Source organism: Phragmites australis, chromosome 15, assembly GCF_958298935.1.
Source record: "Phragmites australis chromosome 15, lpPhrAust1.1, whole genome shotgun sequence".
NCBI lineage: Eukaryota > Viridiplantae > Streptophyta > Magnoliopsida > Poales > Poaceae > Phragmites > Phragmites australis.
Window position 1 is genome coordinate 30,014,822 of NC_084935.1, and position 23,816 is coordinate 30,038,637.

General features: G+C 44.3%; 3 protein-coding genes across 3 annotated transcripts; 1 reads left to right on the top strand and 2 right to left on the bottom strand.

Annotated features, from left to right (window-relative positions):
* The first annotated feature begins 1,701 nt into the window (after positions 1-1,701).
* Positions 1,702-2,515, top strand: LOC133893427 (extensin-like). The gene has a single exon (XM_062334433.1). The coding sequence runs from the start codon at positions 1,830-1,832 to the stop codon at positions 2,295-2,297; it is 468 nt and encodes a 155-aa protein (XP_062190417.1). The 5' UTR covers positions 1,702-1,829; the 3' UTR covers positions 2,298-2,515.
* A 13,763-nt stretch (positions 2,516-16,278) lies between these two features.
* LOC133893277 (uclacyanin 1-like) lies at positions 16,279-17,285 on the bottom strand. Its single transcript, XM_062334266.1, has 2 exons — positions 17,006-17,285; positions 16,279-16,910 (listed from the first exon to the last, which is right to left on the bottom strand). The coding sequence occupies exons 1-2, from the start codon at positions 17,175-17,177 to the stop codon at positions 16,477-16,479; spliced, it is 606 nt and encodes a 201-aa protein (XP_062190250.1). The 5' UTR covers positions 17,178-17,285; the 3' UTR covers positions 16,279-16,476.
* A 2,563-nt stretch (positions 17,286-19,848) lies between these two features.
* Positions 19,849-21,115, bottom strand: LOC133893395 (peroxidase 1-like). The gene is made up of 3 exons (XM_062334404.1): positions 20,683-21,115; positions 20,444-20,609; positions 19,849-20,340 (listed from the first exon to the last, which is right to left on the bottom strand). The coding sequence occupies exons 1-3, from the start codon at positions 21,076-21,078 to the stop codon at positions 19,928-19,930; spliced, it is 975 nt and encodes a 324-aa protein (XP_062190388.1). The 5' UTR covers positions 21,079-21,115; the 3' UTR covers positions 19,849-19,927.
* Between the last annotated feature and the right edge of the window lie 2,701 nt (positions 21,116-23,816).

A 23,816-nucleotide genomic window follows, 5' to 3' on the forward strand; every position in this document is an offset into this window, starting at 1 on the left:
TGACGGCGAAGGGAGCAAGGGCGGGCATGTGGTTGGCAGCGAGGACGACTGGTCGGGAGAGTGGTTAGGAGTGTGCCATCTGACTGGAATGTCTACATGTACAATAACTCATGCTACATGTCATCTGACATGTGGGGCCCACCGCCACGTCAACACCACGTAGGACGAAACCACCATCAAAACCAGTTAAAGAGATAAATTACACCGGTTTGAATTGTTGGAGGAGGTGAGATATCTGATTTTGCGGTTCAAAGGGGGGAAGGGGGACAGATTCAAGCAATAGTTAAGGGAGGCAATATAGACTTTTTCCTTTTTTATGTTTAGTCCTTTTGCTCATTTACTATCCTGCAGCTGTTGCACTAGATGGTTACACAAGGGTTAATTAATTTTTTGCCACTCTAGCATATGGTACATTACCAAAAAACACTCACTCGAGATGCATTGCCAAAATGCCACCTGGGTCCCACAAAAACTTGCTGGTTTTCTACTTTGAGGTATTTTTTTCTGCCACGTGATAATTTTCTTTTCTTTTTCCTCTGTCGACGTGGAAACTCACGGTAAATAACCACTCTGCCCTCGAACATAGCACTCTCCCTATTCCATCTCTCTCTCCCCCCATTCCTCCATCGAGCCCGGCTACGACAGTCGTCGCTCACCACCGGCAAGGTGACGCGGAGCTGCTTCCGCTCCTCTCCCTTGCCGTCCTCCACTCGCTCTCGACCCGCTGCTTACCACCACCGACTCCCACCCTGACGATGACCGCATCAACGAGCTCGACGAGGACGCCACCGGCGCCGACGCGACCGATGACATCTCCGCCTCCACCTCCAAGGTCGCGGACGCGACCACCAAATCCCTCATCTGGGACCACGTCGCCCTCCTAGCCTTCCGCCTCCACGCTAGCGGCAACACCTTGCCCGTGGGGCTACCCCACCTCGACTCCCCATGCTAGATCGTCATGGCTACCTTCGGATCCAATGATGAGCTGGTGGATATGGACCTGTGGGTGGAGATCTTGTCCATCGACGACATCGAGGACGCGCTGCTCTTGAATCCCACCTCTGGCCACAACGCCGAGATGCGGCTTCACGCTGGGTGGGTGCATTGGCTAGAGGGGATCGAGGAGGAGGAGGAGCCCGCACTGCGCGGCGGAGCACCAAGTCGTGGATCCCTCCCCCTGCTCGGACCTTGGGGTCGAGGTCATCGTCTCCTTCGCTTGTCGGGGCCACAGAGGAGATCCTTGCCTAGCTGAGGGAGGGGCACACGACGCAGAGGCTGCTCACGCCGTGGGGTGACGCCGCGGGTGGCTCTGCTTACGTTGAAGGAGGCAAGTCAGAGGTCAAGGAGGAGGAGAGCGGGGTGGAGAGCTTCTCATTCCCGCAGTTCCAGGCATCGATCGTCAGCCAGCCCAAGATGCACCACCGCATGTTTGGTGGTGCCACCGAGATAGGGATGTGGCGGCGAAGAGCAAGGAAGAAGACAAACATGACTAGGGTAGAGTGGTCATTTACTGTGAGTTTCCATGTCGACAAAGGCAAAAAAGTAAAGAAAAATGCTACGTGACAGGAAAAAGATCTTAAAATGGCAAAAGTACAAGTTTTTATGAGACCCAAATAACATTTTAGCAATGTATATCGAGTGAGTATTGTACCATCAGCTAGAGGGGAAAATAATAATAATAATTAACCCGTTACACAGCAGCCTCACTGTCCTCCCTGCGCTCCGCACAAGATCCTCGCTCCCTCGCCACGGTCACGGACACAGCAGCCAGCCACCGGAGCCGGAGGTGGAGAGAGACAAGACAACACAAGCGAAGCAGCGGCGCGGCGATGGGGGGCTGCTACGTGGGCAAGGCCACCAAGATCTTCCTCGCCCTCCTGGCTGTCCTCGCCGCTGTCGGCGTCGTCCTCGCCTTCCGCGCCGTCCTCCACCGGTCAGCCAAGTCCCGCCCCAGCTCCGCATGCGCCGCCGCCGACGAGTGCCATCCCATCCTGCCCTATCCCAGCCAGCAGCCCGCCACCGCCGCACGGCCGCCGCCGACGCCGGCGCAAAATCCCGGCTTTCCCACCCCGGACACCGCCTTGCCGCTGCCATCTCCTCCGCCGCTGCTGGTACCCCCTCTTCAGCAGCAGCCGCCGCCGGCAGCAGTCGTCTCAGCCCCGCCGGCAGAAGTCGCGTCACCTCCACCGGCATTCACCTCACCGCCGCCTCCAGAAACGCTACTGCCGCCACCGCCGGCGTCGTTGTCGCCTCCTCCGCCTGCTGCCCCAGCGGCGCCGAGCCCAACGATATCATGATGCTGCTTGATTTCTTGACTGGCTTGGTCTCAGAGCAGATTTGAGGTGGATAGTTGGATTTGTTATTGTTCATGTGCTGATTCAGTTTATCTTGGATTGAATTCATCATCGCCATAGGGATCTCACCGATTCTACTGCCATCTTTTCTTTCCAATTTGTTCTGTTGTTTACAGTTTACATTCTGAAAATGGAAGTTCACTGATTTGCTCATGATTCTGTACTCCTCCTGTAGAAAAATTAAGTTTTTAGTAGAATTCAGTGGTCTTGACATCTGAATGTCAATTGAATTGAACTGAATTGACCATGGAATTAGTTCGCCATCGAGACAACGACACTGATGCTTGTGTGACTGGCTTTAGACCATCTTGGATCTTGGTTGGAGATTCCTCTTCCAAAGATCGACCCTGTTCAACAACACTGCACCCACCAAGCACATCATTACCTCTCTACCCTCTTCCTGGAAGAAAAAGTTAGAGAGAAGAGCTGCCCAGTTCCACCAGAGCCACCAATAAATTTAGGATATATTTAGTTAGAGGGATATTTTTTGATGGAAAATGACTATCTAGGTTTTTTAGTACTTGGTTAGAAGGCAAACGGAATAGGAAGGTCATCTAGGGGAATATTTTTCTCATCCTATCTGTAAAAAATTACTAGATGGTGGAATCAATGTTCCGCGTGAATTTTATCTTACTAAAATGGTATATTCTGTTTAGTTAGAATAAATGTACTCTTTTGTTAGCACACTTTAAATAATATTTTTTTAAATCATTTATCTGATTTACGATCCGATTGTATTGTTATATTCATTATAATTAAATTATTAAAATAAAATCTCACATAATTATATTTTAATAAAAAACTAAATATATAATAAACGGGTCATACAAAATTTTAACTAATCACATCCAAATTATATTCGCAATAAAAAAAATTAGATTCACCTATGCTTAGAAAAAAAAATTAGATCGTGTGATTGCCATCCACCCAGTCATTTCGTACTAACAGTAGCAGAGGTAGGTGTGGAAAATTGTGCAAAGTATGCACATAGCTTTCTTCCTTAAACTGCTGAATGCCTGAATGGTAACACAGAGGATCTGTTTATTAGAGCTTTTCTGAAAAATTGTGTTTTTGATTTGTTTGAAAATCTGTTTTTGAAAATAAATCGTTGATTTTTATAATAAATTTTTGACCTCTCAGCACATAGTTTCTAAAAAAACGTCTCTTAACGAGCTTCTCAACTTCACTTTATTTTTCAAAATCCACTTCTCCAAAACCCCATTAACAAAAACAGAAAACAAACGTACCTAAATTTGAGAACCGGCTCCTCTGATACGAAGAAAGAAAGTCATGGATGAACGGTGAAAGAAATAATATTACAGTAAAACACTGTAATACGTTACTGTTTATGAAACAATGGGATAAACTTAGTAGATATTAGTACTGTAGCACTAAATGTAGACGTTGCATTTCCAATCCAACGATGGAAAAGCAGAGTAAAATCACGGTCGCTGATCACATGTGACTTTGCCTCCTCACGTGAGAGGAGCTGGTTGCCTAAATTCTATTCTACTTTTGTGAAACAGTAGCACACATCATGTCCCCAAAAAGGTACACTGTACAACTATTACAAAAGTGATTTTTTTTATAAAAAAAACTATATAAAAGTGAGCTTCAGTCGTTTCAGGAAAAACAGCTTCAGTCTCTCTCGGGCCATTACCTATTTTCGTTTCCCTCCGAATATAATTCGGATTTGGGGAGTTTTACTAACAAACCTACTACTGCTTGGTACATATAGTCATGCAAAGGGTCAACAACCTTCCTTGCACTCATGCTTTTTGTCTCATGCCCTTAAAGAATCAAAACAAAGTGAGCAGCCAGGGGTGCACAGATGCAACGAATTTTTGTTCCCTGCAAAAGAAGAGAAGTAACGGTAGCTTTACAATAGATCCCAGCAGATATAAATTTTAGATTGGGATTTCTTGTTTGTCGACACATACCAAAGTACATGAGCTATACCATCGGAAAAAACAGAGGAACATGCTTGCTACATCTCCTTGATCCATGTAAACTCATCGCGAATTAGGAGGGCAGAGCTTCATTTCTTCAGATCAGTTTCTCCCTGCTCAGTCACATGCCTGCATGTATATAATAAAATTTGTTTCTACTCAACAGGTGTGCTCCTGCAATACTACTGTTTTTGACTAGTTGTGCTTTTCCGGGTTGGCAACTTTGGAAAACAATCTACTTCACGCTAGTCAACCAAAAACAAAAAAGATCTGAAAATTTACTACTATAAACAACTTCTCTGAACTCACCAATGACAAGCATATGTAAAAGGAGTGTTATATACCGGCGCATGCAACCCAAATTGCGTTGAAAGAATGAGGATGGTTTTATTCGATCAACAGTGACAACAAATACGTACACTAATCATGAAATAATAATCAAATACATGAGAGTAAAAGGCAAAAGAAAGAAAGACAAAATCGGCAAGTTTTCTCTGCAAAAATCGCTAGAGAATAATGGATACTTCGATTTGTTAAGAGTTATTGTTCATGTGCTGATTCAGTTTATCCTAGAATTCAGTTGCAATTTTGTCTTGCTGGATTGAATTCATCATCGCCATAGGGATCTCACCGATTCTACTCCCATCTTTTCCGTCCAATTTGTTCTGTTGTTTACAATTTACATTCTGAAAATGGAAGTTCGCTGATTTGCTCATGATTCTGTACTCCTCCTGTAGAAAAATTAAGTTTTTAGTAGAATTCAGTGGTCTTGACATCTGAATGTCAATTGAATTGAACTGAATTGAGCATGGAGTTTGTTGGTCATCGAGAAAACGACACTGATGCTTCATTATTGGCCTTAGACCATCTTGGATCTTGGTTGGAGATTCCTCTTCCAAAGATCGACCCTGTTCAACAACACTGCACCCACCGAACACATCATTACCTCTTACCCTCTTCCTGGAAGAAAAAGTTAGAGAGAGAAGAGCTGTCTAGTTTCACTAGAGATGCCAAGAAATTTAAAGTGTGTTTGATTAAAGGATATGTTTTATGAGAAATTTTATCTACTTTTTTAGGTATTTGATTAGATGGCAAGTTGGATAGGATAATCATCTAGAGGGAATATTTTTCTTAGACATTGGATAAGCCCATCCACCAAAAACTGTTGAACGGAGCTATCTATATTCTGGGTGAGCTTTATTCTGCTGATGTGGTGTATTTTGGTTGGTTAGTAAATGCAATTTTTTGTTAGCACGTTTTAAATAATATTATCTCTTAAATCGTTTATCTGATTTACGATCCAATTGTACCATTGCATTCATTGTAATTAAATCAACAAAATAAGATTGACATGATTATATTTTGATAAAAAACTAAATATACGACAAGCAAATCCTACAAAATTTTGACTAATCACATTCAAATTATATTCGTCTAACCAAGAAAAAAATTACATCATCCCTATCTGTACTAGCAGTAGCAGAAGTAGTTGTGAAAAATTGAGCAAAGTATGCAGAAAGCTTTCTTCCTTAAACTGCTGAATGCCTGAAGTGAATGGTAACCACTAAATTCCATTCTACTTTTGTGAAACAGTAGCCCACCATCATGTCCCTAAAAAGGTCAACTGTATTGTTGAGAAACCGCTGCTACCGGGTGTAGTCCAGCGATCCCTCAAGAGAATAATTGCAAAAGGAGACATAAGCGTAGGGGAAAAGCTGTCTATTCTTTATTCATCTGTTTTTCTGTATGTTACAATGATGGGTCTCTCCCTGTATATAAAGAATCAAAAACCGCTAAGAGTTGGACTCCAATCCTACTAGGATTCGAGACGGGCCCACTTCAATACGTAACCTGCTAGGTTTCCTAACACTCCCCCTTGGACACTTCTCGCGGAATGCATATGTCTCATCAAAACTCCACAAAAACCCAGTGGGAAAAATTAGGAGAAAGAGTACATAGCTCGCGACATGGTCACACGAATTGCCTCATTAAAAACCTTGCCATGAGAAACTTCAGGAAAACTCATATAAGGGAAAAAGAGTACAATTCACCCAAATGCTTCAAGTAATCTTCATGATTAACCTTGGGTACTTAATCTTCTTGACTAAGATTTAATTCTTCTTATCGGTGTTATGTGAAATATCTCCTCCTGAACTGTGCAACTCTCTAAGTCTCATCATCCCAATGCCACGAACACATCTTTCAAAACTAGATGCAGGGAGAGACTTAGTGAATAAATCTGCAAGATTCTCACACGACTTGGTATGCATTACCTTTATTTCGTTCATCTTATGCAATTCATGAGCATAAAAGAACTTGGGGTTGATATGCTTCGTTAAGTTACTTTTCACATATCCCGTTTGCACTTGTGCAACACATGCAGCATTATCTTCATAGATAATGGTAGGGGTGTTAGTAGTGTTCAAGCCACATGACTGTTCGACGTGATTGATCACTCTTCTAAGCCATGTGCATTCTCGTGCGGCTTCATATAGAGCTATTATTTCTGAGTGGTTCGTCGAAGTAGATACAAGACTTTGCTTTAACAATTTCCAGGAAATTGCAGTTCCACCACATAGGAAAACATAGCCAGTCTGTGACTTCGCTGTATGCGGGTCTAACAGGTACCCAGCATCTACGTATCCAACCAGACTTAGATCTTGATTCTTTCTGTAAAACAGGCCTAGATCTTTGCTACCTTGCAAGTATCGCATAATATCTTTCAAGCCCTTCCAGTGTCTTTTAGTGGGCTCTGCACTGTATCGTGCAAGTAGGTTTACTGCAAACGCTATGTCTGGCCTAGTGCAATTAGTCAGATACATCAGCGCACCTATTGCACTTAAGTATGGGAATTCCGGTCCCAATACTTCCTCCCCCTCTTCTCTAGGTCTATAGGGATCTTGATCTGCTTGTAATGATCTTCCGACCACGGGGGTTTTAGCAGGAAATGATTTTTCAAAACCAAACCACTCTAACACCTTCTGAGTGTAGTTTGACTGATATACAAAGATTCCATCTTCCATATGCTCTAGCTGCAGGCCCAAGCAGAATTTGGTTTTACCCAAATCTTCATTTCGAATTCAGACTTCAGGTATGAACTTGCTTCTTCAATATCTTCTTCTGTACCGATGATATTCAGATCATCTACATATACAGATATTATGCAAAATCAATTCTGGGACCTTCTTACGAATACACAGGGACAATCCGTGCAATTTGTGTAGCCTCGTTTTTCAAGAAATTCACCCAAACGATTGTACCACATTCTACCTGACTGTTTTAACTCATACAATGACTTCTTCAATTGTATGCTATAAAGGTGTCTATTTCCATTATCCTGATTCGGCAATGGTATTCCTTCAGGTACCTTCGTATAAATGTCCGAATCAAGGCTCCCATAAAGATATGCGGTCACAACATCCATCAACTTCATTTTCAACTCTAGGTTGACTTCCATCAAGATTAAATATCTAAAGGTAATTCCGTCCATCACCGGGGAATAGGTTTCTTCATAATCAACGCCTGGTCGTTGAGTGAAACCTTGTGCCACTAGTCGTGCTTTGTACCTCACAATTTCATTTCTTTCATTTCTCTTACAAACAAAAACCCACTTGTATCCCACTGGTTTGATGTGGGGAGGTGTGCGGCATACTGACCCAAAGACCTCTCTTTTGTTCAGGGATAACAGTTCAGCTGTTATTGCTTTCTGCCAGTCTTTCCAATCTGACCTCATTCTACATTCAGCGAGCGATGCAGGCTCAGGGTCATGATCTATGACTGTGGCAATTTTATTTGCGAAATATGTGTCGACTATCGTGGTTGCTCTATTCCAGGATTCCCCTGAATTCACATAGTTTATTGCTATTTCATCATGGGATGCACTTTCAGGTGCTTCTTCATCTTGCTCTTCATGATTTGGGGCAAGGGCCTTTAGTTTACCAGCGTCGATTTCAGCGCGTGCATTTTCGCTGGTTTCTTCCTGCGTGGGAAGATTCAAATCTGGTATGCCTACTTTCTAAGGTTCCATACCATCGCCAGGTCTCAACTGGCTCCCCTTCTTTTTCCTTTGGGGCACTTTTGTGATCGGCTGTGGTAAGCTCTCATTTCCCACTTTCGCCAGACGTCTCCGGCTATTTGGGACTTGAGTAACCGGATTTCTTGTCCTTTTATTATTTTTCGGAGCTCCTAGGACAAGATGAGGGGTACCTTCTTTTGGTACTTCCACCCTCTCCGGTGCATTGTGTGCAGGCACATGCGACTTAGTCACGCTCTTCAAATCACAAAATAATCAGGCAAATTGTTTGCTAATTTCTGTACGTCGTGATTTTCTGTACTTTATCATTTGCTTCACTAGTGCGAGGATCATGTGCCGCAATTCCTTCAACCTGCCATATAATTTCCCGGCATTTCTCATCTAAGGGTTTATTTTCTCCCCCTAATGACGGAAAATTATTTTCATCAAAAATGCAGTCAGCGAAGCAGACCGTATGCAGATTTCCAGTTGCTGGTTCTAAATATCGGATTATGGATGCAGTCTCATAACCGACATATATTCTAACTTTCCGCAAAGGTCCCATAGCAGTCCGCTGTGGCGGCGGTATCGGCACATAAACCATACATCCAAATTTGCGTAAATGGGAAATCTTCGGGATCACCCCTTGTACTAGTTGCATAGGTGAATGGATGTTGCAGGAGGAGGGTCTGTAATTAATGAGGGCTGCTGCATGCAAGATTGCATGTCCTCAACATGTAGCAGGCAAATTACAGTGCTGCAACAACGGTCTAGCAATGAACTTTATTCTCTTGATCAGTGCTTCGGCTAGTCCATTCTGGGTGTGGACATGCGGTACAGAATGTTCAACTTTAATCCCCATGCCAGTGCAATAATCATCGAACGCTTTTGAAGTAAATTCTCCAGCGTTGTCCATTCTGATGGATTTCACGCGATGATCCGAAAAATTATTCCTGATTTGTATGATCTGCGATATCAACTTTGCAAAGGCGTGGTTACGGGTAGATAATAAACATACATGCGACCACTTCGAGGACGCGTCTATTAACACCATAAAGTACCGAAACGGACCAGAAAGTGTCTGAATAGGACCACAGATATCCCCCTGGATTCTGTCCAGGAATGCAGGAATTTCATCCTGTACCTTCAAGACAGATGGTCTCACTATTAATTTCACAGTAGCACATGCAGGGCATATAAAATCTTCATAATTCGGGAAATTTTTCACATTTATGCCATGACCTTGTGAGTTAGTAATTATGTTCCTCATCATTCTAAGATCAGGGTGACCTAATCTATCATGCTATAGGGAGAATAATTTCGCACTACGGAATACAATCTTTAAGGTAGTGAACACTTCAGGTGCCCTAATACGAGTGTAGTACAAGCCACTGCTCATGGAGGGAAGTTTTTCTAATATTCTTTCTTCATTATCACGCTTAGTGATGTATAGGTACTCCCTATCATCTTCTTCACCAGTTTCTACATGGAAACCATTAGCGCGAATGTCTTTAAAACTTAAGAGATTCCTTGTAGATTCAGGGTACAGTAATGCTTCTTCAATGTGCAATGTAGTTCCCATAGGTAGTGTGACTGTGGCTCTTCCAGATCCAACTATGCATTTATCACTACCAGTGACAGTCATCACCTTTCCAGAGCTATTTCTGATAGAATGGAAATACTTCTTTTCTCTTAAGATTGTATTTGTGGTTCCACTATCCACAATACACACTTCCTCAATGCGGGCGCCACACATATTCTATAAATAAAGCATTCAATCATTCACATGCAAGAAGGTAGCACAAAGACTAAATACTTTATATATACTATCAAAAAATTATTTGCAGCTAAGATCCGCTCTTCTAGAGCTTATATTTATTCAATCCTCCTAAATTCAGCAACTAACTAAATAAATGACTAATTACTCTAATTCTAGATAGAGTCTGCGAAACATTTGGCCACTTCATCTTCAATGGCTTTGTTTTTCGCATCATTCATTTCGGCATTTACTATGGCAGTGGAAGAGGGCAAAGTAGAGGTCCCTGCATCCTTCATCGGGAGGTCTTTTACAGTCATTGCGGGAGCGTCATCAACTTCCATGTGAGATGCATCCCTTTCAACTTCGACTGCTTTGTCCTCTTCCATCCCCACTGTAATGGTGAGGTGTGCTTCTGGCTGCTCTTTCTTCTTCTTCCGGAATGCTTCCACAACATGCTTTGGTGCTTTGCAGATGCGGGACCAATGGCCCCAAACACCGCATTTATAACATGTCTGGTTCTGCTCACCATAAGGCTTGACTTCTTTCTTTGTCTTGCCATTATCATCACTAGGCTTAACTTTGCCTGTCACCACTTTCTTTCCTCCCTTCTCCCGCTTCTTATTGCGGATCTTGCGTGCTTTGAAAGAGAGTTGATTGACTTCTAGTCCACTGCTCCTTCCTTGCGGCTGGGATAAGAAGTTCTTGTTTATGACTTCGTCATGAACTTCATTGAGTTGCAACACATCAATCAATTCTGAATACTTCTTGTAATTCGATTGACGGTGACTGCGTGCGGATTCTGCCGCATTCGGGTGGAAAGTGGAGAGAGTCTTCTCAATTTTCTCCTCTTCTGTGTTCTCTTTCCCACAGAGACACAGTAGTGTGCATATACGGTGCAGCGCGGAGTTGTACTCTCTGGCATGCTTATAGTCACAGAAACGGAGCCGGACCCATTCTTGCTCTGTGAGAGGCTTGATGGTGTAATTAAGACGCTCAAAACGCTCCTGCAGTGCGTCCCATAGTGCCTTAGCACTGGTCATTGCCATGTACTCATCCTTCAAAGTGGGAGAGAGATGATGGCAGAGAAAATGAAGTGCCTGATCATTCTCATCCTCCGTGGGAACAATTGTACTACTTGTTCCCAGGCCAATTGCAGCGCGGAGCCTTTTTGCTCCCAGTACAATCCGAACATCCGATGCCCAAGTGAGATAGTTGTGGCCATCAGCACTCAGCTCAGCGAACTCTTTGTTCGTGATACCAGCCATCTACATTATTTAAATGATGCAAGTATTACTACCAGTAAAGTTGCTTCATGTTGCTAAATTGGATTGCTGCAATTTTTCGATATTTTCTATGCTATTATGTGAATTTTACTGAATTTAAACGCATTTCAGGCAATTTAACAGCAAAAATAACATAGAAAAAATATACTGCATAATGGCTAAAACACATGCAAAATTCAAATTCTAGAGATACTTTCATATAGGAAAAGTATTTTCAGGATTCTCCATCTCCGAGCACCCCGAGGACCCGAGAAGGGCAAGAGCCAGGAGGCGGTGCTAGGGGCCGGGAACTGCTGCCCCCGCCGGGAACTGCTGCCCCCCCCGAGCACCCCGAGTACCCTCCCGAGAACCCGAGAAGAGCAAGAGCCGGGAGGCGGTGCTCGGGTCCGGGAACTGCTGGCCCCCCGAGCACCCAGACTATTCCCCGAGGACCCGACAGGCCCCATGCCAGTGGATCCCGCAGGGACTCCAGGAGGTGTAGCGGCGAGCACCGACGGGAAGGTCGCCGGCATATTTTTCTTTTTCGATCTGTGGCGGTGGCCTTCGAGCCACCGCATACTGTGCTTGAGTGGGGCTGCCAGATTCGACCGGCGGTGAGGTGGTGGCTGCAGGCCCCACCAGATCAGATACTCGGAGTTCATGCGATGCTTGATTCTTGCCGTGATGCCCTACTGTATAGATCGAATTCACTAGCTACTGTTCATCTCGCTATAGGCTACTGTTTATGCAAGATTTCAGATCTATTTTGATGCAAAAGACAGTAGCTGCGAGGATACATACCGAATCGATCGTACCTTTCAATTCTTGCAAACGATTCGTGCCGCGTAGGGCATATAGGCTAGGCCAAAGACCTGCTCGCTTGACGACGATGTCGATGCAGTGCAGATCAGTCGTAGGCAGATTTGTTCCGCTAGCTTGATCTCCGGCAGAGCTTCGTGCTGATAACGTGTTGAGAAACCACTGCTACCGGGTGTAGTCCAGCGATCCCTCAAGAGAATAATTGCAAAAGAAGACACAAGCGTAGGGGAAAAGCTGTCTATTCTTTATTCATCTGTTTTTCTGTATGTTACAATGAGGAGTCTCCCTCCGTATATAAAAAACCAAAAACTCCTAAGAGTTGAACTCCAATCCTACCTAAGAGTTGGACTCCAATCCTACTAAGATTCGAGACAGACCCATTTCAATACGTAACCTGTTAGGTTTCCTAACATGTACAACTATTACAAAAATGGTTTTTTTTTTTCAAAAAAAAGTGAGCTTCTGTCTCTCTCGGGCCATTACCTATTTTCATTTCCCTCCGAATATAATTCGGATTTGGGGAGTTTTACTAGCAAACCTACTGCTTGTGCTTGGTACATACAGTCATGCAAAAGGGTCAACAACTTTCCTTGCATTCACGCTCGTCTCATGGGGTTCACAGATGCAAGGAATCAGGATGCGATTTTTTTTTTCTCCCTGCAAAAGAACAGAAGTAACAGGAGCTTTACAATTGATCCCAACAGATATAAATTTTAGATTGGGATTTCTTGTTTGTAGACACATACCAAAGTACATGAGCTATAACATCGTAAAAAACAGAGGAACATGCTTGCTACATCTCCTTGATCCTTGTAAACTCATCGCACGAATTAGGAGGGCAGAGTTTCATTTCTTCAGATAGTTTCTCCCTGCTCAGTCACATGCCTGCATGTATATAATAAAATGTGTCTCTACTCAACAGGTGTGCTCCTGCAATACTAGTGTTTTTGACTAGTTGTGCTTTTCTGGGTTGGCAACTTTGGAAAACAGAGCAAGAAACCGTGTCGGGCTAAGATTTTCAATTTAAATGTACATATTACTTTATATATATAGCGGTTTTTATGGCTGCCGGCATTGAAGATTCGTCAATAGCATCTTTATCAAAACTATCTTTATATATCAATTCTACATCAGCTTTATCAGCTGTAGGTTGAACCTTCAGATCAGACAATCCGCTCTCCAACTCATCCTGCTTGTTATAGTAATTCACATTAGTTTGAGAAGAGAAACTCCTACTCCATATTAAATGACTAAATAAAAATAATAATTGAAATACAGATATCTTTGATTAATGATAACAATCCATTTTACATAATCTTATTCACAATGTCTTTCTACGTTCTTTGCATTTACATTTAGTAGTACTTAATATTTGCGCAACTAGTACGCTCACAATTTGATGAGCGTGGAGCCTAAATAAGTAACAAACAGTTAGCCAATTCAAATATCAAAATAAATTGTACGTGCAACATGATATATTAAATATGATTTGAACAAACATAGATAGAACAGTAATATCGGCTACATCCAGGAAAACAAGAGTAATTTACCACTGCATCTGGCACTCGAAGCACCAGCTAGTTGGGAGGGACGAGACAATGATTGGAGGTAGCAGCTGCTTGGGGGTTCTGTCGGGACTGACTGGCTCATGCACACTGGCTTATACATAGAATAGTTAAGTAAACAAACAAACAAAAAAAAATGTAGGGACGCGCAGAATCAGGAGATGGAAGGTGGTGGTGGTCGTCGGAGTCTGCACCTGATGGACGGAATGCATGGTTGACGGCCGCGGTGTGGTTGGTGGCCGGGCAGGACGGACGCGGCAATCGTTTTGACCACGGCGGTACCTGCTGGTCAATGTCAAATAGCTGTTGAACTGTCACGTGAAACGGAAGTAAATTTTATAAGACTTAGAACTCACTACCTATTATAATATATTTATTTTTTCTCTTTTTTTTTAATTTAAATATTAATTACAGAACGAATAACATTAATAACGTCTTTTTAAACATGGCACTATAAAATTTACTTTCACGTCATTTCTCACCGCGCCAGACCTTTGCCGCTCCTCAACCTGGCACTCATTGATCAAAATTAAAACAACATGTGCGAATTTATATATATTGTTCTAGATTTGTTTCCTATCCTGTTTAGACATGTTTTATGCCATCAAAATTAAACATATAATCATATAAAAATATTTTTTATGGTGAACCTATTCATATCATTTGCATGTGTCAAATCCTAGCAATTTTATGTGTATTGATGATAAAAAAATTTGAAGCTTGACTACATGTATTTTAAAACTGCATATATTTGAAAACGGAGGTAGTACTAAGATAATAGAAGATTTAATTTTCAAATAGTGTAGCACACAACTTTTGTACGGTGTATGTTTAATGCTATTTTCCATTCCTATTAATTACATAGGAATATAGGATTGTCATTTGGACTAGTCCATTGACAACTTTTGAAAACAGAACAACAAACAGAGGAGCAATGTCCTGAACGGTAGTAAAAAAAAAAACCCTGAAACTTTACACTGCAACCAGCCTCTCTAAATCAAGCAATTCACCAATTGTGAGTCATAAGAGCATCTTAAAAGAAACGCTATAACCCACGCTATGTCAAAATAGCGTTAGCAGCATAAAAATATCGCTCCAACAGAGATGCTATCAGACACGGTATTTTTTGAGACCATCTAAATCACCATTCTTGGATGCCAAATATAGCGTGCGCTTCCGGGCCGCCATTGAGCAACCGTAGCTTCCCTCCCGCTCCCTGCTCGTGCCACCATCCCCAACTACCTTCTCCCCACTTGCGCCACCATCTGGATTCCGGTGCGTATCCTCCCCGCGTAGCAGCACCGCTGCTAGCAAGCCATGGAGGCAGGGGGCATGGGCCTGGCGCTGCAGTCGTGAGAGGCGGGATTCGGATTGGGCCAATGCCAGAGTGCGCTATGGGGCGGCGAGAGCCGCTCGCGGATCGGGGGCGTGAGGGTCGCTGACCTGGTGGGAGCGGCAAACGCCGCCATGCGGGCTCTCGGGTGCCCAAATCGAGTTCCTTGCTGCCTGATTATGCTGCCTCCCGACCTAATCGAGTTCTACATCACCGGATTGAGCTCTTCCTCGCACAAATCGAGTTCCTTTACTCGGATTGAGCTCGCACCTACCGAAATTGAGTTCCTCGATGCCGAATTAAGCTCGCCCCCACACAAATCGAGTTCATCGTCGCCAGATTGAGTTCCTGTCTGCCCAAATCGAGTTCCTAGTCCTCGGATTGAGCTCGCCCCCAACCCAGGACCAGCTCGCCCCCAAATTGAGTTCCAATTTGAAATTTCTAGGCACTTTCTTGAAATTGGGCACATGAATGCATAGATATCTAGCGAAGTTGTTAAAATCGAAGCAGATTTGATCAATCTGATCTGACTTTTCATCTGCAGCAGAGCAGGAGGAAGAGGAGACTCAGCCTAATCCCACTGACACCTCAGGCAGCGGCGGCGTAAGCTACTCCTCCATTGCTGTTACGGACACGCCACTGACCATCTGGCACTGCGCAAGCTGGTGTGCTATGAGACGAGCCGCCGATCGAACACGTGTGAGGCCGCCAGCGACGTCCGCGTGCAGGGGCGCACCCAGACCATCCGCATCAGCCGCTGGAGCAGGAGTGGAAGGTGAAGCCGTACTGCCGAAAGCACGACGCGTTCGCGTTATCCCACATCAAGGAGTGGACGCTTCGGCCGCTCTTCGGCGACTTGCCGCATTGTACGATCAACAGCTCAGCCACCGTGTTCGTGCTTTCCACTGGTGGGTTCATGGGCAACCGATATCTACAACGACAACAAGGTCTGGTGCTACCGTAGCGTGGTGGTCGGGCCGACGTTCCACAAGGAGCTCGGCCACGGGAAAGAGAGAGCAAGAGAGAATGAGAGAATGACATATGGGTCCGTGAATGTATTGTTAGTTATAGAATACTATTAAAAATATGAGAGAGAATACAGAAAGTGAAATATGGATATACTCTTAGAGTAGTGAAGTAATATGAAGGGAGAATATTTATAGATGACAATCTGTATAGGGATATGGATGATGTATTATAGATATTACGGTAGAGTTGCTCCAAGTAAATGAATATATTAAAGAGTTGAGTATAGCTTTATTCGATCAATAATAACAACAAATACATAGACTAATCACGTAGACGGTAACAGAAGGTAAAGAAAATAAAAAAAAGAAACCCGCAAACTTGTCAGCAACAATGAGATCGCCACTTCGCCGCACGTAATTAATCATCTGCAAAATCATGCATGGCACGAAGACCCTCACATGGCCAAGGCCACGGCCACGGCGAGCCCCACGACAGCTTTGGCTCCGAGCATGCCAATGCTGGCCGCGCCGGACGATTTGGGCGGCGCCGCCGCCGTGGGAGACGACACGGCGGGCAGCTCGTCAGTGGATGGCCCAGCAGCAGGAGCCACTGCGGGGGCCGGGGTGGACGCGACGCTCCTCTGGTGGCGTGGCTTGCTCTTGGTGGGCGCGGGCGCGGTGACCGCGGGCGCGGCGACGGTGACCTCGAGCTTCATGCCGGCGGCGCAGTGGCCGGGGATGCTGCAGATGAAGTAGCGCTTGCCCGGGGAGGTAAGCTGGATGGTGGTGGCGCCGTCGGTGTAGGACTTGATGGGGCTGCTGCCGGAGCAGGCGTCGTAGCCGGCCTTGGTGACCTCGGTGACGTCGTGGGACGACGCGTACTTGAACGCTGCACAGACGCGCAGGCACAAGCATTGGTTAGTTACACGGACCAGGCTAGGACTAGGTACGGTGGTGTTGGACATGGAAATCTGGTCGTCTTACACATGGTGTCGCCCTGCTTGAACGTCTGCTTTGCGGACCATGCGTTGTAGCTTGTGCCGGCGGCGTCCCACGCGCCGTTGCCTCCCACCGGGTGGTCCACACCGGCGGCGGCGAGCTGCACCACCAGAGCGGCCACGGCCGCGACGGCGAAGATGGCTTTGGCCATTGCCATCTCTGATCTAATCTCCTTGTTGCAGATCTGGCTAGGCTAACCGATGGAGCAATTAATTGGAGGTGAGCTCTGAGCTGGGGCTGGCTCCTGTCCTGCACACTTGGCAGCCATGCCCTGGCTTTATATAGATGAAAACTTGAATGAACTAGGGAGGGGAGATGCATGGAAGGTGGCGGTCGTCAGAGCCTACGCCTCATCTGATGTAGCCTGAGCTGAGAGACAGATCATGCAGGCCATGCATGGTTGACGCGGCATTTCTTTTGACCTGCACCCACGTCGTAGCTGTTGTGTTGCCCTGCTGTGCTGTGCTGCCCATCGGCGCCATATGAAACTAATGCAAATCGGCAATGCTCTTCTTCTTCCTCCTTGGTCGGCCATGTGCATATTCTAATCCCTCGCTTGTTAATTCGCTGGCCTGGCCACCAGGGTAATGTTTGTTTGTTTGTTTACAGACAGGTTCCCACGTAAGTCTGGAGACTTGCAGCACGAAAAAGTGTGCCAACTACAATTGCTGTGTTCATGGCTTGCATGCACACCTGTAATATATGTTTGTTTGTTTTGTTTACAGACAGGTGCCCACGTTAGTCTGGAGACTTGCAGCACCAAAAAGTGTGCCAACTACAATTGCTGTGTTCATGGCTTGCGTGCACACCACACGCTACCTAGCTGAAAAGAAATGGCATTTTCTAACTAAGCATTTGGATGTTGCTTTAGATTGCCGTTTAGGCGTAGCATCATCCATCGGATCAGTGGCAAAAAGAAGGAAAACTCATCGCTCATCAGGTCGTGTACGTGTCCTCTGTGTCTTATTATTATTTTTTAATGTGAGCCATTTTATAGATTTAAAGGAGTGTATGCACAAGCACAGAACCAAAAAATTAACAGGAGGGAGGAAATTACAAATTAGAATCTAGCCATAATCGTGCAACCGCAGCTAAACCACTCTTTGCTCTTGACAACCAAACCAGGGCAAACTCTTTTTTGAAAGCGCTTTTCCATCTCTCAGGGCAAACTCTGCATCTCAATTTTCAGAACAGAGGAACGCAAACGTACGCTAAGTGGGTTGGTCAATTATAGGACGGACAGAAGTGACCAAATTAGTGGCACAGATTAGTAGTAACACAGAGGTTTGGTGTAGTTACAGATGGATCATGCATGCATGTGAGTTGTGCTCTGCATTGGCATCCGTCAACCCTGTGCTGCGATAGAATGGATGCATGGTAGAGCTTTGGCTTTTCAGAGGGAGGAAATATATATTCCTGCTTACTTAGATCCATCGACTTGTTAAATGTTAAAAAGGGTACTGGTCGATGATTTATGCAAATTAAATAAGAAAATTGTGCCCCAGATGCAGTCAGATTACCTCTGTATGTATTATACGGTTTGGTTTTTTTTATGTGGATGCATCATGCATGTGGGAGTTGGTACTCGGCTGGCCATGTGCTGCGTGCCTCTGTGCCTTCCTTCCATTCCAAGCGTGTGTGACTCACAGGCACACTGTGACATTTACATATACATGTATGTAGATGTATATGTATACACGTATGCATACACATGTATGTATATACATACGTATAACAGTTACACTGCTGTTGCTACGAGCGCTGACCAACGAGCTGATTTTGACGGCTTGTTTCAGTGATGAGCAATGACAGCTACACCTGAGCTTCAGACCGTCACAAATTAAGCTGACCGAAGGAATGCAGATAGAGTAACGTTGAAGTGAGCTAAAGTTGATCAGATTGCCTGTGTTGTTTCAATTGAAATCCATTTATAGGGAGTCGTTAATCCAAACAAAGTTTAGCGGTGGATTGTAATTTCTCGAGCTGGGCATGCACTAGGGACTCGAGTGCTGGGTGCATTACATTGGATCTTGGTCTCATTGGTTTTGGCGTCGACGGTTGAGGTGGTCTTTCTCATTAACATGTTTTTTCCGGCCCATTCTGGTGTTTTATTAGGCCCCAAACACTTGAATTTTAGGCTATCAGACACCTCCTCATCTCAATCCACCGGCCAACCTCTTTCTTTCTCCTCCTCATCCTCTTCATCCTCCCCCTAACCTCCTTCCTCCTCTCAATCTCTCCTGTCGCCGATGAGCTCACCCCTGCCCTGTCCTCCTGCCGTGTCTATGTATGTATAATATGTTTATAGAATATAGTAAAATTATACTATTATAAAAATATGTTTAAAGATAAATCTACTCATATAATTTTTAAATATCTAAACTCAATAAATAAAGAGTAATTTATAGTTAAAATTGAAAAATATTGACTGCATGCAATTTAAAATGACACTTATTTATGATTGAAGGGAGTATATCCATATTAGGCATGGATTCTTTTTTTTTTTGCCTTGTATAATCTATCTAAGCACGATAGATCTACGGCGTAAATTATTTTCTTTTCTCTTACAATTAATGTAGCAATTTTTAGATTTGAGAGCGGAAAAGGTGTCTCCTTTTAACTTTGTTATACTAATATAATAGATGGATACATATGGTGATCTGTGTACGCGCACAACAACTCGTCACGTAAAATATAATAGCACCATTTTATTTATTGTCCATTTTCTTTTTCCGCAAAACCAATCAACCATCCCCAACCAATATTGTTTCGAAACGGCATGAACATACACGAACGACTTAATCAAGAAAGGGGAGGGGGGGGGGGGGGGTGGGGATAAAATCGAATAAAACAACTCAGCAGCGCAGTAAGCTAAGTTTAGCCGGCCTCCAGCAGGATCATATCTCATCAGTCGACGTAGATGCCGCATGTGGCCCTGATCTCGCCGTCGGTGCCGGTGAGTACGCCGACTCTGCCCATGTTGATCATGGCGATGGCGAAGTCGGCGAAGAAGGTGTCGAGCGAGGAGGCGTTGTTCATGAGCTGCACGTAGGCGCCGGTGAGGCTGTCGTTGAGCAGCGCCGCGTCGGAGGCCAGCAGCGCCTGGTGGTTGTACACGGACTGGTAATACCCCTGGTCGAACTTTTTCGGCGACAACGGGTCCAGCGGCTGCACGCTCGCCACGTTCTCCGGCGTGCACACAGTCGCCAGGTTCTTCGCGTACGCCGCGTCCAGCGACGGGTCCTGGTCGCCGGCGCCGGTGTAGTTGTACAACCGCTTCGAGAAGGACGGGCAGTGCGCGATGCCGAGGGTGTGCGCGCCTGCACGCGTGACCGATCGTGAGAGACCGGCCGGCGAAGGTTACACTACAGTACTACACACACGCGCGCGTAAGGCTAGCTCATGCATGCATGCATGACGTACCTGAGAGGACGACCATGTCCTTCATGGTGAGGTTCTGGACGGCGAAGTACTCCGTGAGGACGGTAACGTTGCCGTCGGCGGGCGGCAGAAACTTCAGGGCCTCCTCCTTGAGAGAGACGTTGCCGTCGCGCCTGCCGGTCTCCACCTGGTACAGAGGCCCCTGGCTCTGCATATAGCCAGGCCGAGACACATGTCAGTCTTGAAGAAGAAGAGAGCAATTAACGCATGCAACCACGTACGAAGTTGACGGCGTCGCGCGCTGCCATGGCGACGATGTCGGCGCAGGAGACGACGAGCGGGCAGGCAGCCTCCACCTTGGCCTTGATGCCCTCGATGGCCTCGTAGCCGCGCACCGTGGAGTTTGGGTCCGCGTCCTGCTCCGCCGTGCCGTTGTGCGACTTGAGCATGATGGACGCGTCGCAGCCGCGCACGAAGCAGTCGTGGAAGTGCAGCCGGAGCAGCGCCGCCGGGAGCGTGACGTCGGCGGCGAACTTGAGCGCCAGCTCGTCGCGCACCAGCTTCTCCACTCCGGGGCATGACGTGTTGTAGAAATCGTACTGCAGGTCCGCGCGCGCCACGCTCGCCGACGCCGCAACAAGAAGCACCAATTTGCACAACAACGACAGGGAGGCCATGGCGCCCAAGAGAGACCTGACTCTTGGATGGTTTCGATTTGGCCAAGATGACGATGATCGAGCTCGAAGGTGAATGCCATGTGTTTATAATCCTAGGCAATCCATGAAACGCTGATAATTCAAATGGATTTTAATTTTTTAATGGAGACGTGCGACAGATCGAAGAGGGAATGTTCCGTGGAGGCAGAGCGGTGCAGTGCAGCAGCAGTTGACCTAGTAGGATAGTTCATGCCTGGCATGACCGCCACGATCGACATGCATCCCACTCCTTCCTACCATGTGGACAACACTTTGTGACAGAGAAGAGCCAGAGCATAGGGGATGAATGAAAGAATTAGGATTTAAGAGGACTTGAGGAGATATATAGCTGCCACATCTCTTATTAGTAGGACTAGCTACGTACTTATGTGTTATAACGAAAATATAAATATTAAACACAGCAATATCAAGTATCAACTTAAATATAATATTACGTGAAAAACATATTAAAGAGACACGAGATTAGTGACGGTTCGTAATATGATCCGTCACTTATAATAATAATGACAGATCGTAGTTGTAACCCATCACTTATTACTGATCATAAGTGACAGATCATCATAAACCAGTCATAAGTAACAGATTAAATTGTGACACGTCACTTATTACCAGTCATAAGTGATAGGTCATCCTAGACCAATCATAAGTAACAAGTCAAATTGTGACACGTTGCTTATTATCAGGTATAAGTGACGGGTCATTCTAAACCAGTCATAAGTGGTGGGTCAAATTGTGACCCATCACTAATGACCAGCTTATTAGTGACGGGTTAAGTTATGACTCATCACTAATGATCAGTTTGATGAAACATAATAGATGAAGGAATTTTAATTAATCAATAATTATACGTATTAGTTAATTAGTTTTTTATCACAACTTAATTAATTTTTTTGCTTATATAGTAAATATGTATATAGCATGATGCTATTTTTTTTTATTTTTCTCTTATTTTTTCTCACCTCAGCAACATTAGAATATGAATCATTGTATATTTCTACTTAAGTTTGATGTAAAAGGGTGACAGCTATAGACACAAATACGCGTTTCGAAAATAGTGCAGAAACTTCAGGGGGTGAGAACTCAATCTTTCAGGCCATTTTTGGTCTTAAAAAATTCATCAAACCTGACAAAGTAGGGGGAAAACGGAGGTAACTTTTTTCTATAGATATCCGTAGAGTAAAAAAAACGTCAAAATCAGAGTTAATATGTAAAAATTATACCTATTTTATCAAAAATCACTCCGAATAATCTATTTGATAACATGGTCATAGATGACGGATCATAACAGTGGCCCGTCACTTAATCTGTCATAGGTGACGGGTCATGGTTATGATCCGTCACCTATGACATTCAGCAACGAAGGTTAAAAAGATAAAATATCTGCTTTCTAGCACAAAGATGTGATAGTTGAGGTGGTAAGGGGTACATGCGCGATGGGAGATTGCGAGTTCGATTCCTACAAAACACAAAGACTAAAAGTGGTTTGAAAAATAATGTGACTTATAGGGCATATGTGATGACTATATTGGGTGGCTCAGATGAAAAAAATAATATTTTTTTAACTTTTTAGGTGTAAAAAAACACGAAAAATTTATAAGTAACGAGTCACTGTTATGACACGTCACTTATAACCTTCATAAGTGACGAGTCAATTTGTAACCCATCATCTATGACTGAATTGGTGATGGGTCTTAACCTATCACCAATAATGACTCATTAGTGACTTGTTCAGGATGATAGGTGCGGGGCCCGTGACTAATGATAGTTACCACCCGTCGCGTATGAACTTTTTTCACGTAGTGTATGAAGATGTAGATGCGCTATAGAAGCGTCGCCAAACGAATACATCAGGAACGATGTTGTAGTTTAATTTCAGATAGAATCAAAAAAGGAGGAAGATATTATTTAAAATGAGTCATATATCTATTGCCGGTAACGAGACGGAGAGGTCGGAGAATGAGAGTGAGTTTCAAAATTCGATAAATTATTCGAATTTTAGGTTTTTAATTAAATGGAGAGAGTAGTGTAAGAGATGACATGAGAATAAACTCATGTTTTATATAGCAAAGATTATTATTAGAATACACAGAAAATGCTTGGTTGGGGATTTTGAACGGCTCGCTAGCTATGCTGGAAATAATGGATGCCATGTTATCTTCTTCCTCACCAGACAAAGGTTTGCATTATTGCATGTTTGATGATTATTACAAAAAGAAAAAAATTGATGTCGAATCGGCAAGATGTTCTCTCTCCGGTAAACGAGATTTTTTGTTTTCTGACCTAGCGGTAAACAATTACGAGTAGGCAAGCTCATGCGCGGTAAATACACGCTGGCTGCGATTTATAGTTTTCTTCTTTTGAAATTATGCCAAGAGTTCTGGCGTTCAGTCAACTAGGGCGGGCGTTTAGCTCGACGGCATGCTCTACCCACTGAGAGCACTCGACTGAGTCATTTTTGTGTGTTTTCTGTTCCAATATGCAACTGCTACTTCAAACAGTCAGTCAACACTATCCATTATCACTTGAGGCAGAAGAACAGAACCATCTAGCTCTGGTTAATGTCTGGTCTAGTATTTCTTTTGAGAAATATGTTGGATACATTATAGTATTCATCAAATGGTACTATTGTAGCTGAGAAACCATGTTAAAATATATCTTGATTTATATATGACGAGTAATTGGTAAGGTTATCAATTTAG

Bases quoted from the DNA above. Each gene is read 5' to 3' on its own strand.
- LOC133893427 (XM_062334433.1), top strand. From the start codon at position 1,830: ATGGGGGGCTGCTACGTGGGCAAGGCCACCAAGATCTTCCTCGCCCTC.
- LOC133893277 (XM_062334266.1), bottom strand. From the start codon at position 17,177: ATGGCAATGGCCAAAGCCATCTTCGCCGTCGCGGCCGTGGCCGCTCTG. The intron at 16,911-17,005 runs GTAAGACGACCA...GCGTCTGTGCAG, and splicing joins CAAGCAGGGCGACACCATGT to CGTTCAAGTACGCGTCGTCC.
- LOC133893395 (XM_062334404.1), bottom strand. From the start codon at position 21,078: ATGGCCTCCCTGTCGTTGTTGTGCAAATTGGTGCTTCTTGTTGCGGCG. The intron at 20,610-20,682 runs GTACGTGGTTGC...GGCTATATGCAG, and splicing joins CGCGCGACGCCGTCAACTTC to AGCCAGGGGCCTCTGTACCA. The intron at 20,341-20,443 runs GTACGTCATGCA...TCACGCGTGCAG, and splicing joins GGACATGGTCGTCCTCTCAG to GCGCGCACACCCTCGGCATC.